The sequence below is a fragment of the Acomys minous genome (assembly GCF_964271855.1).
Source record: "Acomys minous genome assembly, chromosome: 16".
In the NCBI taxonomy this organism is placed as follows: Eukaryota; Metazoa; Chordata; class Mammalia; order Rodentia; family Muridae; genus Acomys; species Acomys minous.
The window spans coordinates 79484093-79498026 of NC_140498.1; the positions used below are offsets into that span (position 1 = coordinate 79484093).

Genomic DNA, 13934 nt, shown 5'->3' on the forward strand with positions numbered 1-13934 from the left:
GCAGACAGTGCTCTTAACTGGCTGAGCCATCTCTCCAGCCCCTATTAACGTGTTTCCCACCCCCCTCCCCTTCTTCTGATTCTTAGACAGGGTCTGTGTAGCCTTGGCTGTCCTAGACTCAACTTTGTAGACCAGGCTGGCCTCAAACTCAGAGCTATCCACCTACCTCTGCCTCCTCTGAGTGCTGGGATTATAGGGGTGTGGCGCTGCACCTGGCAGCTTTCTTTAAAAAAGAAACACAAAACATAGTGTTCTGCCTGCCTGTATGCCTGCAAGTCATAAGAGGGCACCAGATCTTATAGTTGGCTGTAGGCCACTATGTGGTTGGCGGGAACTGAACTCAGGACCTTTGGGAGTGCTCTGAACCTCTGAGCCATCTCTCTAGCCCACCATAAACTTTTCTGAGAGAAGCATTTCAGCAGCTATTTCAAGTGTGAAGCAGGCAGTGCTATTTTATCCCAGTCCTCAGGGAGGTAGAGACAGTAAGATCTCTGTGAGTTGAGGCCAGCCTGGTCCACAAAGACAGGACAGCCAAGGCTACAGAGAAACCCTGTCTCCAAGTAAAGCCCCCACCCAAAAAAGTGAATGATTGATTCAGTAGCTTGACTCCTAAGTATTTATTAGAGACACTATGAAAACCATAAATTACCCAGATGTGTTTTACATTGGCAAGAATTTTACATGTTTAACAGGGGGTTGGCTGGCTAATTTAAAATACATCTGTAACAAAAACAATTATTCTTTTGAGCCGGGGTCTCCTGTAGCCTGGGCTGGTGCGAACCAGAATTTTTCAAAACACACTTAAGGAACAAGGTAGACAACACGCTTATCTTAATGTGTAATTTTTATCACTGTAGCCAACATCTTGTTCAGTGGGCTAAAAAAGACCTGCTTTGAGTGTACTGATACACTCAGTGAAAAAAAAATTTTTTTTACAGTATTATAATTTGAATAGGTGTCAAATGTCATGTTCCTTTTCTTCAATCAGGAGATTCTTTTCCAAATCACTTGAAGCTTGGACAAAAACGACCATCCCTCCACATCGTGCTGTGGTATCACAGATTCAGCTGCACCGTAGACTGCTTCAACCTTTTAGAGAGGACATCCCAGCTCTCATGATCTCATCAACCAGGAGAATGTTGGTGGCGATCACAGTACTGGAAGGGGAAGAGAGAAGAGACAGCTCAGACACAGACAGCATTTCAACTGAAACTGCGATCTATGTCCAAGTAAAGCCTTGTGCAGAGCCACCGTCTGCGGTCACCTACCAGGAGTGCAGCAGCTGCTTCTTCACACAGTAGTTGTCCCACACACCCATTTCTGCGGCCACCATTGGCTCACCTGCAAACAGCTACACATGTCAAATGCCCTTTTCAAGGAAACATTCTATTTTATCAATTCTAAAACAGAAACTAAAGGCCAACTGACACTATTTTTTAAGATAGTATGTATCCCAAGCCAGCACCCAGGCTGTGTTCCTGCTGCCTCAGTTCTGCGGGATTACAGGCTGCACCATGTCAACCTCAGGATCTTTACAATATAAAGGAACAGGACTGCTCATCACTGACTACTCACAGGAGCCATCCAACCACTGCTCCTAGGCACATCTGTGACCCGTGGCTGATCCCTTTATAGCAATGACTTATAGTCAAGAAGTGTTCACTGCTTACCAAACATTTGGACACCCCTGTTCTGGACACAGTCCCAGGCTCCCGACATCCCTAGTTCCCAAATCTCTTAAGTTAGCCACAATACTGACAATAGACTTTCTGCTTTATAACGTACTTTTGTGGCACAGGGGCTAACGGCAGGGATACCACCGTAACATTAAAACATCCACTCTATACATGCTGTGCTGACTGTTATCTTTTTCCCCAGCTTTACCCCACAGGTAAGGCGCAGTGTTCTTACCTGTGTTCAGATCCACACCTACAAGCTGACCGGAGTCGGAATGTTCAGCTTGAACTTTAACTAATGTTTCCTGAAGGTCAAAACCAGAGTTCTGCGCAAGAACCTAGTGAACAAATTTACTTCTTGAAAAGACACACTGAGCATTGAGGGTTAAGCCTACAATAAGTGAGTATTTCCAGTTTTATCCTTGAACAACCAGTGAGCTGCTGCCTCGCAGCTGTGTTCATCTGGTCACTTAGCCTCCCCTTCCTGCCGTGTGGCTACTAGTCATCAATTTATCCTGACCTCCACACCTGCTTCCCTCCCCTTTCTCCACTCTCCTCTCCTGTAGTTGCAGAGATTCACAGCTTGCGGGTCCTAGGGTGTGGTGGGGTGGGTGTTCTTTGAACCCTACTCACCCAGGGCTGAGGAAATATTGACTTGCTACAAATACCTGTGGCTGGCCTGAAATTCATTATGTAGACCAGGCTGGCTGAGATCTGACTGCCTCTGCCTCAGAAGTGCAAGGATTAAAGGCATGTGACACTACAAGCAGGTTGACCTAATTTAGGAAACTAATATTTACAATTAACTGTAGGAAAAGGATGTCAGCAAAGAAAACTAAGACTTAAGTAAATATTCAAACCTTGGGAATAATGAGCAAGGCATCTGCAAATGCCTGGACTCCAAGCTGAGCCCTGCCCTTCACACTGGGCTTGTACTTAATTAGAGCTTCTGCCATTGCCACCTCTACTGCACCAGCACCGGGAACAACACAGCCTGTGGGGCAAGGAAAGAGGAATTGCTAGGTTATAGAGAAAGAGATAAAACCCAAAAAACAAAAATTGAAGTTTAAGACTTCATTACAAGCCGGACGTGGTATGGCACACCTTTAATCCCAGCACTTGGGAGGCAGAGGCAGGCCTGTGAGTTCAAGGCCAGCCTGGTCTAGCAAGCAAGTCTATGACTGTCCTGTCTCGACAGGCAAAACAACTCACTACTAGGTGACCAACTTCTTATGGATTCAGCACAGGTCTGTGATCAGCTATATACACAGCTTATCTATCCTGCAGTAACAGGGATGGAACTACAGGCCTCAGACACACTAGGCACGCGCTGTACCAACAACACCACAAGCACTCAGCAACTGATAGCCAAATGGTCCAACCTAACTACAAGCAGATGATAGCTCAAGAGCCACCAGTTTTAGTTGCTTATTTGTACTTACTTTTAATAATGATAATACCATAACAAATAGCATATCAATCATTTTAAAGGAAGACTTTCTCTTGCATGGTGTCTGGCTGTGTAAATTACTGACTAAAGAACACAGTATTCAGCCATGCCTTTTAGAGCAGCAACACGAGCACATCAAGTACATAGGCGCCATTCTTACCGTCATCAATAGCATTTTTGACGGCCCTCAAGCCATCTCTTATTGCGTCCTTTATCTGAGTCAGCGTGTGCTTATTTGGTCCTTTAACCAGTAATGTAACAGACCGGGGGTTGTTACATTTCTCAATAAAGGTGAACTTTTCTTCACCCTGCGTAGAAGAGAAAATTACTGTCAAAAACAGGCTATCAACAGGCATGGAGGTGCACACCTTTAATCCCAGCACTTGGGAGGCAGAGGCAGGCAGATCCGCTTTGAGTTTGAGGCCAGCCTGATGTTCAGAGTGAGTCCAGGACAGCCCAGGCTACAGAGAAACCCTGTCTCAGAAAAAGAAACAAAAAACCCCCCAAAACCTGATGTACCCATTATTAAGTTGCCCAGGTCCAGTAAATAACCTCTACCCATGCACTTCTGAGTAGCCCCAATTAAACTCAGTGAAAGAGCCTTATTCAGAGTTCCAGGCCAGCCCAGGCAGTATACTGAGACCACCTCTCAAAATACATAAATTTGCTTAATCACTGATAAACACAGCACTCCTGTCTTTAGGGAGAAAATGCTTACCAGTGTGTACTCATAGACAAGGCCTGCGTGGCCCAGACACTCAGGATTCAGGTCGTCTAGGGAGTTCAGAGCGACCCCACCACAGGCAAGTGTCAGCCTGCAACGGGGAAGCACATTAAGGGGAAATAGTTAGCTAGGTCGGTTATGATCAAGAAGACCAACAATCTTGAGGAAGTCTCAGAATTGCATGATGAAAGTGTATTTTAAGCTGGGTGTGGTGGCACACGGCTTTAATCCCAGCACTTGGGAGGCAGAGGCAGGCAGATCACTGAGTTCAAGGCCAGCCTGGTCTACAAAGTGAGTCCAGAACAGCAAAGGCTACACAGAGAAACCCTGTCTCAAAAACAACCAAACAAAAAAAGCAATGCTCCCCAAACCCAACCAAACAAAAAGAAACTATATTTTAACCCGGGGCCCTCCAACTCACCATAAAACAGTTGGTAAATGACCCTAACCCTCCATCTAAACATGCCTGCCAAGGCCACTAAGCACGATTTCACAAAGACTAAAATGTGGACAGGGCTCTGTGGAAGAGTGTTTCTTAGAAGCCTTCCTTCTCCCTTGTTTTAATTTTGGATGATTGGTTGAGAGGTATGCAGGCCAACTGGCTGTCTCCACTCCCCAAGTGGTGTCAAGACTAAAGGTTTGTGTGCAACTATACCTAACATATTTCCGCTTTTAGCTGCTTTCTCTAAAACTAAAAGAAAGGAAAAAAAAAAGTGGGAGGGAGGCTGGAGAGATGGATCAACAGTTAAGAGCACTGGCTTTTCTTCCAGAGGTCCTGAGTTTAATTCCCAGCACCCACATGGTGGCTCACAACCATCTATGAGATCTGGTGCCCTCTTCTGGTGTGCATGAAGATAGTGTTCTTACATACCTAAGATAGATAAATCTTAAAAAAAAAAAAAAAAAAAAAAAGTGGGAGAACTAGTGCAGCATTGAGTACCTAGAGCCTCTTGCATATAACCCAGGCTCGGCCCGTAGCACCCACATGTTGACTGAGCCTCTTTACTCCCCAGTTCTTGTCAGTGCCCTAAACTGACCTCTATGGGCAGGGAATGCCCATGATACCTAGGCATGCAAAATACAGATAGCACAGTGGCACACGCCTTTAATCCCAGCACTTAGATGGCAGAGGCAAACAGATCTTTTTGCATTTGAGGGCAGCTAGGCCTGTCTTAAAAATGCTAATGATATGGAAAAAGACAAATATGCTTATCCACTCATAGAAGGTTTCAAAGGCCAGGGGAAGAAAAAAAAAAAAGTGAGATGACAGGGATGATGCCCACAGCAGTAGCTGTAGTGCCAATGAAGTCTACTTTCGTGAGCATGTCAGAGTCCACGGTGGCCAGAAGAGCATCTGAGCCCTGAAACTGGAGTTGTAGGTATTTGTGAACCACCATGTGGGTGCTGATAACTGAACTCAGGTGCTCCCTAAGAACATTAAATATTTCCAACAACAGAGGCAGCTCCTCAGGCCCCCTGCACTTTTAAAATGGTTAAAATAATGGCTGGCAATGGTGTTTCTTGTCTGTAGCCATGTGCTCGGGAGCCTGAGGATTGCAAGGCTCAGTCCATATAGCGAAGTTACATGGTAAATTTGGGGGCCTGCAAGTTAAAAGTCTAAGCCTATCAACCTGAGTTCGATCCCTGGGGTTCACATGGTAGGAGAGAACCGACGCCTGCATACTGACTGCTCTCATACTTACACCTAAGTGTCATGACATGCACAAAGGTAGATTTTTGTTTTGTTCTTCAAGACTAGGTTTCTCTGTGTAGCCTTGGCTGTCCTAGACTCACTTTGTGTGCTGGGATTGAAGGCTTGAGCCACCATGCTTGGCTAAAGGGTTAATCTAGCTCTAAGCTGGCTCTCACTCACCTCTCCATGTTCCTCCTCTTTGCTCTGCGCAGAGCTACAATTCCTTCCTTTGCAAGGGCATCTAAGGAAAAGGGGTCAATCCCCTGAATAAAAACAAAGACATTTCAATAACCTTCACTTTAATAATAAACAAGATTGATTCATAATTTTAAGTTCTTACCTTTTGATTAATGACGACAAATCCTTTATCAGAATCACCACAGACTTTATTTTTCAGTTCAATTATTTTTTTAACTCTATCCTCAATGAATTTTCTTTCAGCCTTTACTAGCTTCTCTCTCTCTTCTGCACTCTTGTAAAAAAACCCAGAATTCACTTCTCTATTTAAAGAAAAAAAAAGGCATAGAAAGGGAGAGATTTCTGTATTTACCTTAGTTTTACAGGATGAAGGGGCTGCATTAGGCTGGACACATTCTAAGCAAGTGTTTTACCACTGAGCTACAGACAACCCAAGCCCCCATATGTTCGCATTACCGCCCTTACAATGGGGAAAAGGAATGCCAACTTCCTCCCATGCTGAAGGGACCATAAACTCACGTTTTCTCATATTCTAGGGACACGTTGCATGTGAGGATGTAGGCATTTTCTACTCTTTTCTTCATGTCAGGATGCCGTGCTCCATGATCCAAAACAAGACCTCTGATTAAGCTATAACACAGGAAACTTTTATATTACTTCTATGTACAGACACCAGCTAGGAGAAGACACATACTAGTAACTGCTACAGTATCATTTTCATGCGAGTTCACTAATTTCTAAAGTTGTTTTTGAAAACTTTTTGAGGCTAGAGAGATGGCTCAGTGGTTAAGAGCATTGACTACTCTTCCAGAGGACCTGGATTCAATTCCCAGCAACTTTATGGCAATTCACAACTATCTGTAACTCCATCTCCTGAGGATCTGATGCCCTCACACAGACATACATACAGACAAGACACCAACGCAAATAAAAACAAACTGAAGGTCAAATGAGAAAAAGCAATTCTGTAAGACACAGGACAGCTGCCCAAACAGAAATAACAACTTTGCATGTCTACAAGTAGCAGGCTATCAAACTGTGATCACTTTAACTACCTGAAAGAAATGTTTTCTGTTATGTATGGATGCACACTTTTAGTCCCAGCACCTGGGAAGTAGAGGCAGGGGGATTTCTATGAATTCCTGGCCAGCCTCATCTACAAAAGTGGGTAGGAAAGACTGCCCAGAGAAACCCCATCAAAAAACCAAAAGGAAAGCTTTCAAACTAGAATCTTTGAACCAAGTTTTAATTAACCAGCAGCCTTCCTGTTATGCACTGTCCTAAAGCCTATCAATAAATGCTTACTGATGTTCATATGTCTGAGTCACACTGACCACACACAGAGCACAGCCCTCCCTCCTTTCAATAGTGCATGCTACTTAGAGCAAATGCCACACCCAATAACCTATCCAACACAAACCTGACCAGCTGGGGGGTCATTCAGCGGCAGAAAGCACTTCAAAGCCTTCTTGTACCTACCTTGTATCAGTTTCAGATTTATGCTTCATCTCCATGATCTCAACCATGAAGAGGTCAATGGGCTCATCTTTTTTCTTAATGGCCAAAATGGAGTCTACTACAGCCTATGAGATAACCATTAATAAATGTAATTTGCAGAAGCGGACACACTGTATGTTCTTTAGACAAATGTAAAAGACTAAAGTAATTTTTGTCTTTAAAACTTCACCCTGTAACTGTCTGAAGAATTAGCATCACTGTTATCTATTTCAAACTCACCCTATCCCCAAACACACATAACTACACCTTACAACCATTTACTTTTACAATAAATTTATAGTTTATTGAGACCTAGCAGAGTGAAAGTCTCCCAAAGTACTAAGAGAGAAATGTTAATTTGATTTGACCCTGACATATAATATCAAGCTACCAATTCCTTTAAATGTGCAGGGGAGGAAAAAAAAAGCAAACTAGAGCCTTTCTAAAATATAGGGTCAATTATTCTCCCCAAACCTGGCCTGGTAACAATTTAATCTTCCAACTCTGAAGACAGATTGCTTTATTACTGCCTAGGGGAAACCCTAGCCCCCTTTCCTACACAGCATTCCTGTGAAGTCGCTACATGTTTAATGCTAAGAACAGGTATTTATGTAAGCCTTTCCCTGTGCACTGTATCATACGCACTCACTATGCTTAATACAAACCTCAGTTAAGACATCTGCAAGTTCAGCATGAACTTTAGTTCGTAGAGATGTTCTGGCCACATCGATGAGTGTTTCTCTGTCCATCTCTCTGCTTACTTTGACTTGTTCCAAAAATTGGAGTGCCTTCTCCTTTGCAGCTTCAAAGCCTTCAGTTATTATTCTGGGGTGAAGACCCTATAAACAAGACGGTTGGAAAAGCAATGCTAACACACGCATCTTCAATTAGACATGATGTAATTCAAGCCCAGTAACATCTGAAGGGACACCCTATGCCATTCACACATAATACAATTATGATAACGTGATGTGCTGATCGTCTGAATACATTTAAAAGGACAACACTCCTTTCAATGCAGAGGAAAAGAACAGACTTCACTCTAGCACAGAGTCAGGGCCAAGAGCACTACAAAGCACACTCGGGTGTTCACTGTGCAATCCACAAACATGAAAATCAAAACTGGCTCCTAAAATGTTGCTGTCAGTCTAAAAGGTTCTTATTTAAAGTTAATTCACATCATTTTAAAATATTACTAAAAATAGAGAGACCAGGGCAGATGTGGGGGCAGTAGCAGGCAGATCTCTGTGGGTTTGAGGCTAGCCTGTTAAAATATAAACATGTAAACCATTTACATATAGTAGACCTTTTCTTCATTCATGTTGGACCAGGATAAAGACAGGCACAGGCTCTCAGATTTAATCAAGCAGCTTACCTATGGTGTGCCCTCAGCTGGCATCACATCAATCTGCACCAAGAACCCAACAAGCAACATACCACAAAGACAAAAATCATGTGTACCTCAGAAATGTAAAGGTCCGCTTGCTTCAGCAGCTCCCCAATGATTAGGACATTGGATGTAGTGCCATCACCAGTTATATCATCCTGGGCTGTAGCCACTTTTGCTATTAAAGAGGCTGTTGGGTGCTGAATTTGCTGAAAGGAGAATAATAACTATGTAAATGACTTAATAACATTACCTGGGGCTAAAACATAAGACAGACTTCTTTTAAAGCCTTCTACTAAAAACTGGCCAGCTGGGCCACATTTTGCTTGGATTTTCAAGTAATGCCCTTTTCTGGGGTTTGACCTACAGGACCTGAAAGCTCTGATGAGGGAAATGGGGGCTTGGATCAATTTAATTTGATCCCAGGGACAAATATGGTATTTATGATAAAATACAATTAGCCCAGCATGAGGTGGACAGCTTTAATCCCAGCATTCAGGAGGCAGAAGCAGGAAATCACTAGGAGTTTGACAACAAGCAAACAAAAAAACCAAAGTAAGGAAATTTTCATCTCTCCTGTTGTTGAGTGGAAAGGTGAGGGCTTGTTTTTTTGTTTTCCTTTCCCGGTTGCCCTATGTATATGTAGTGCAGTATCTGGCTTTGAACTCACGAGAGCTTGCTGAGTATTGGGATCAAGTGTGCTAGGATACTTGCCTAAAGTAGAAACAGCAATCTTTCATACACTATTTTTTTTTAAAGCCCAGACTAAGTAGGCCCAAACGAACACAAAATCAGGTTTCCAAATACCTGTGTCAGACTGTATTTCCTCACCCAGCACATTACTTCCTATATTAATGCTTAAAAGAAAATGATGAGCCAACGAAGAATTTTATCCACCTCGAGAATAAATAAGAGGCCAAGATTTTTTTTTTAAACTTACTATGGCCAGCTCTTACCATCTCATGAAGCAGCACGTTGCCGTCTTTAGTAAGCTTGATGTCTCCAGCGCCAGACACGAGCCTGTCAAACGGGCAGGAATTGATGAGCAAGAATATGACTTTTTCAGAAAGAAAGAAAGAAAAAAAAAAAAGTCAACTAAGACTTTCTTAAAGAAGCCAAGGGGAAGCCAGGTGTGGGGGCGCACGCCTTTAATCCCAGCACTCGGGAGGCAGAGGCAGGTGGATCGCTGTGTGTTCGAGACCAGCCTGGTCTACAAAGCAAGTCCAGGACAGCCAAGGCTACACAGAGAAACCCTGTCTTGAAAAAACAAACAAACAAACAAACAAACACCGGAAAAAACCCAAGGGGGAGGTAGTGGTTCTGTTTCTCCAAATAAATACATTATGAGAAGTCTCACAAAGGAGAAAGAGGTGTAAACGGGAGGAGGCCAATGGAATCTGACACGAAAGCGGGTGCAATTCGGGGAACGGGTCCAAGAGGGGAGAAAGAAAGGAAGCGAGGAAGAGGAAACTAAAATCTAGCGCTACGTCCCAGTGGACTTCATTAATTTGCTAACTATAAGCAAAGAAAAGAAATCCTGGGCACAGGAAGCGTGCACACGGTACCCTCTTCCCCCAAATGGAGTGGGTGCGACTGGCGACCCCGAAAGGCGCGAACTCGGGCGGTTAGGAAGGAAGATCGCACGGACATTATAGAAAAATGCCAGAGCGAAGGCCCGGGGCCACCGGCCCGCCAGGCCCACCCTCCCGCCAGCCCAGCCTTACATCTTCATGGTGCCCTTCGGCCCCAAGTTGGTCCTCAGCACATCCTGCAGGCCCCGTGCCGCGCTGATGTTCACCGCCAGCGCTGCCTGAGCCCGGGCCACCTCGGCCTTAGGGTTTAAGCTCTTCACCGCCGCCATGCTGGCCTAGCACAGGGAGAGGCCGAGAACAACGTGCTCTATGCGGGTCTTCTCGAAAAGTCTTACGTACCTGGCCCGCCCCCAGCGTGCCTACGGGGCACTTCCATTGGGCTACGGCTCTGCTAGTGCTCGCTGATTGGCTCATTCGGACGCCGGTCTCTAGGTCCCGCCCGCCACGCCCAGTTGCGGCGTCATTGTGCATCCGAGAAACTCGTTCTCTGGCAGTCGGCACTCCGAATCTTAAGGTTCCGTTGTGGTCGACGCCCATTGTGGATGATCCGGGACTTTAAGGACTTAAAGCGCGGCGGTTGCGCGGCCTAATGTGCAAGAAAAGTCCCACAGGTCGTTTTTGAGGAATGTTCGGCCTCCGCACTCTGGGCGGGGCGTGACACGGAGCAGAGGCATCGGCCTCTCTTTGCAGGGGGTCTTTAACTGCTGGACTTCCGGATGCTTCCCTCACACTCTCGCGAGGTTTCCCAGATTTCGGATTTTTTGATTGTTTTATCCGTAAATGTGGGAACGCAGAAGGAGGATCCTTCCCCGGTACCCTGGTGGGTTAAGACTGTGAAGGGGAAAGTATACCTTGTAGAAAGTACTAGATGGCTTGCGTTGGGCGTTGAGATTAAAAAGTTAGCTCCTTCTTAGGGCCCAGGTCATTGAGGCTGATTCGAAGAGAGGGTGGGTGTTTTGTTGAGTTTCTGTTTTTTAATTTTTTTTTTTTTTTTAATGTGAAACGACAAAGTCTCACTCTGTGGTCTGGCTAGACTATTCACTGTGTTGCCTGGACTGGCAATCCAGTTCAAAGCCTAACAATCTTCCAACCTCCACAGCGACGTGAGCTACTAAACCTACTGAAAACTCAAACATGGTTGGGCAGTGGTGCCCAGCCTTTGAAAGGCCTCCTTTAAACATTTTTTAAAAAAGAATATTAAATGTAGCCGGGCGGTGGTGATGCACGCCTTTAATCCCAGCACTGGGGAGGTAGAGGCAGGTGGATCGCTGCGAGTTCAAGGCCAGCTTGGTCTACAAAGTGAGTCCAGGACAGTCAAGGCTACACAGAGAGACCCTGTCTCGAAAAACCAAAAAAAAAAAAAAAAAAACCACGGGGGCTGCAGCTCAGTGGCTGAGCGCTGGTTTGGCAGGTGCAGAGGCCCTGGCTACAATCCCAGCTCAGAAAATTGCTAAAGAAAAGTAAGAACTAAGCAGTCACCTGGCTGACATTTAGTTATTCCCAAACCTTTGCTATTCTGCCTGTAGTAAGTATACTGGCATAATGGTTTTTATTTTGGTTTTTCGAGACAGGGTTTCCCTGTGTAGCCTTGGCTGTCCTGGATTCACTTTGTAGACCAGGCTGGCCTCGAATTCACAAGAGATCCACCTGCCTCTGCCGCCCGAGTGCTAGGATTTAAGGCGTTTGCCACCAACCCCCTCCCCTCCGCTGGTGTAATGTTTTTTAAGTAGGTTTGTAGATTTGAAAATCACAAAAGATGTGTATGTGATAAGAGGCGCATGGAAGACCCATGTTTTCCCCTGGGTGATGGTAGCACACGCCTTTAATCTCAGCACTTGGGAGGCAGAGGCAGGCAGATTGCTGTGAGTTCGAGGCCAGCCTGGTCTACACAGTGAGTCCAGGACAGCCAAGGCTACACCGAGAAATCCTGTCTCAAAAAACCAAAAAAAAAAAAAAAAAAAAAAAAAGAAAGAAAGAAAGAAAGAAAAAGACCCATGTTTACTTACATGGACCATGCAGTTTCATTATCATTGCCAGTAAAATGATGCAGAGGGAGATTCCAAAGTCAGGTGTTTGCTTACAAAGTAGAAAGGGACAGGTAGATGCTGTATTGAGTTGGAAAATTAAAGACTATACAGGAAAACTCAGGGCTGACACTGGCAATAAATACAGTATTCCTCAACACTTTAGTGAAGAAATGTTGGAGGTGTCGTTAAAAGTTTGTGGTTTGTTTTGCTTTTGAGAAAAAGTCTCACTATGTAGACAAAGGCTAGCCTTGAACTCCTGATTCTCCTGCCTCTATGTACCCTCTGTCTGCCTATCTCTCCACCCATCCATCGTCCACTGACCCATCCATCCATCCATCCACCCACCTATCCATCCATCTAACCACCCATCCATTCATCCATCCATTTATCTATTTATTAAATGTATATGCGTGTTTTGTCTGCATCTATGTCTGCACACCACAAGAGGGCAGCCATCCCATAGGGCTGTGGTAGTGAGCTGCCACGTGGGTGTTGGGAATTGTACCCAGGTCCTCTGGAAGAGAAGCCCAGCTGCCAAGCCATTTCTCCAGCTGCATCTCTCTGTCTCTTAAATGCAGGCATTACAGTCATGCATTTTGAGCTACATCCCAGCAATTGTGTCATTCTCACAATGACTGTTACACTCCATCACCACATCTGGCTAAGCTTTTGTGTGTTTGTGTGGTTTTTTGTTTTTGTTTTTGTTTTGTTTTTTTGAGGCAGTTTCTCTGTGTAGCTCTATCAAGAAACTCACTCTGTAGATCAGACTGGTCTCAAGCTCAGAGATCCACCTGCCTTTGCCTCCCAAATGCTGGGATTAAAGGCGTGCAAAATCAGCCAGCCTGGTCTACAAAGCGAGTCCAGGACAGCCAAGGCTAACACACAGAGACCCTGTCTCGAAAAAACCAAAAAAAAAAAAAAAAAAAAGGTGTGCAAAATCACCTCTTGGCTTGTTTTTGTTTTTTAAAGTACCATAGTTAATTCACTGAGTGACTACATCATAATTGCTTTTCTTTTCTTTTTAAGATTTATTATTTATGCAGAATTCTGCCAGCATGTGCATCCACCTGCCACAAGATGGCACCTGATCTCATTACAAGTGGTGGCAAGCCACCATGTTGCTTCTGTGAACTGAACTCAGGACCTTTAGAAGAGCAGCCAGTGCTCTTTTTTTGTTTTGTTTGTTTGTTTGTTTCTTTTGAGACAGGGTTTCTCTGTGTAGCCTTGGCTGTCCTGGATTAGCTTTGTGGACCAGGCTGGCCTCGAACTCACAGCGATCCACCTGCCTCTGCCTCCCGAGTGCTGGGATTAAAGGTGTGCGCCACCATGCCCAGCTGCAGTCAGTGCTCTTAACCTCTGAGCCACCTCTCTAGCCCTGCATCGTAATTTCTTTCACACTTCCCATTGGGCCAAGTTTATTTTAATACTTTGCTACTAAAAATCTCTGTGGCATTTCACATATGTGTTAGAATGTTTGTGAGGTACATTTGAGATATGTGATTATCACATGCTTTGGCCTACTCCCACAGCAGCATATAATGACACTTCTGGTGTCTAGAGTTTTGTTGTTGTCTGAAACAGTCTCAAAAAGGTTTTATTACACCTATTTGTGTGTATAAGTATGTACGCATGTATGTGTGTGTTTGCATCTGTGTCAGAATATATATAGAGAGGGAGGGGAGAGAGAGAG

General features: G+C 44.6%; 1 protein-coding gene across 1 annotated transcript; it reads right to left on the reverse strand.

The window, feature by feature from the left end:
• Positions 1 to 602: 602 nt before the first annotated feature.
• On the reverse strand, positions 603 to 10554 carry CCT6A (chaperonin containing TCP1 subunit 6A). Its single transcript, XM_084761315.1, has 14 exons — positions 10350 to 10554; positions 9582 to 9645; positions 8700 to 8834; positions 7904 to 8077; positions 7221 to 7324; positions 6261 to 6371; positions 5884 to 6043; positions 5724 to 5806; positions 3845 to 3941; positions 3287 to 3434; positions 2537 to 2670; positions 1912 to 2014; positions 1269 to 1341; positions 603 to 1157 (listed from the first exon to the last, which is right to left on the reverse strand). Exons 1-14 carry the CDS (start codon positions 10484 to 10486, stop codon positions 1085 to 1087), a joined length of 1596 nt encoding a protein of 531 aa, XP_084617441.1. The 5' UTR covers positions 10487 to 10554; the 3' UTR covers positions 603 to 1084.
• Between the last annotated feature and the right edge of the window lie 3380 nt (positions 10555 to 13934).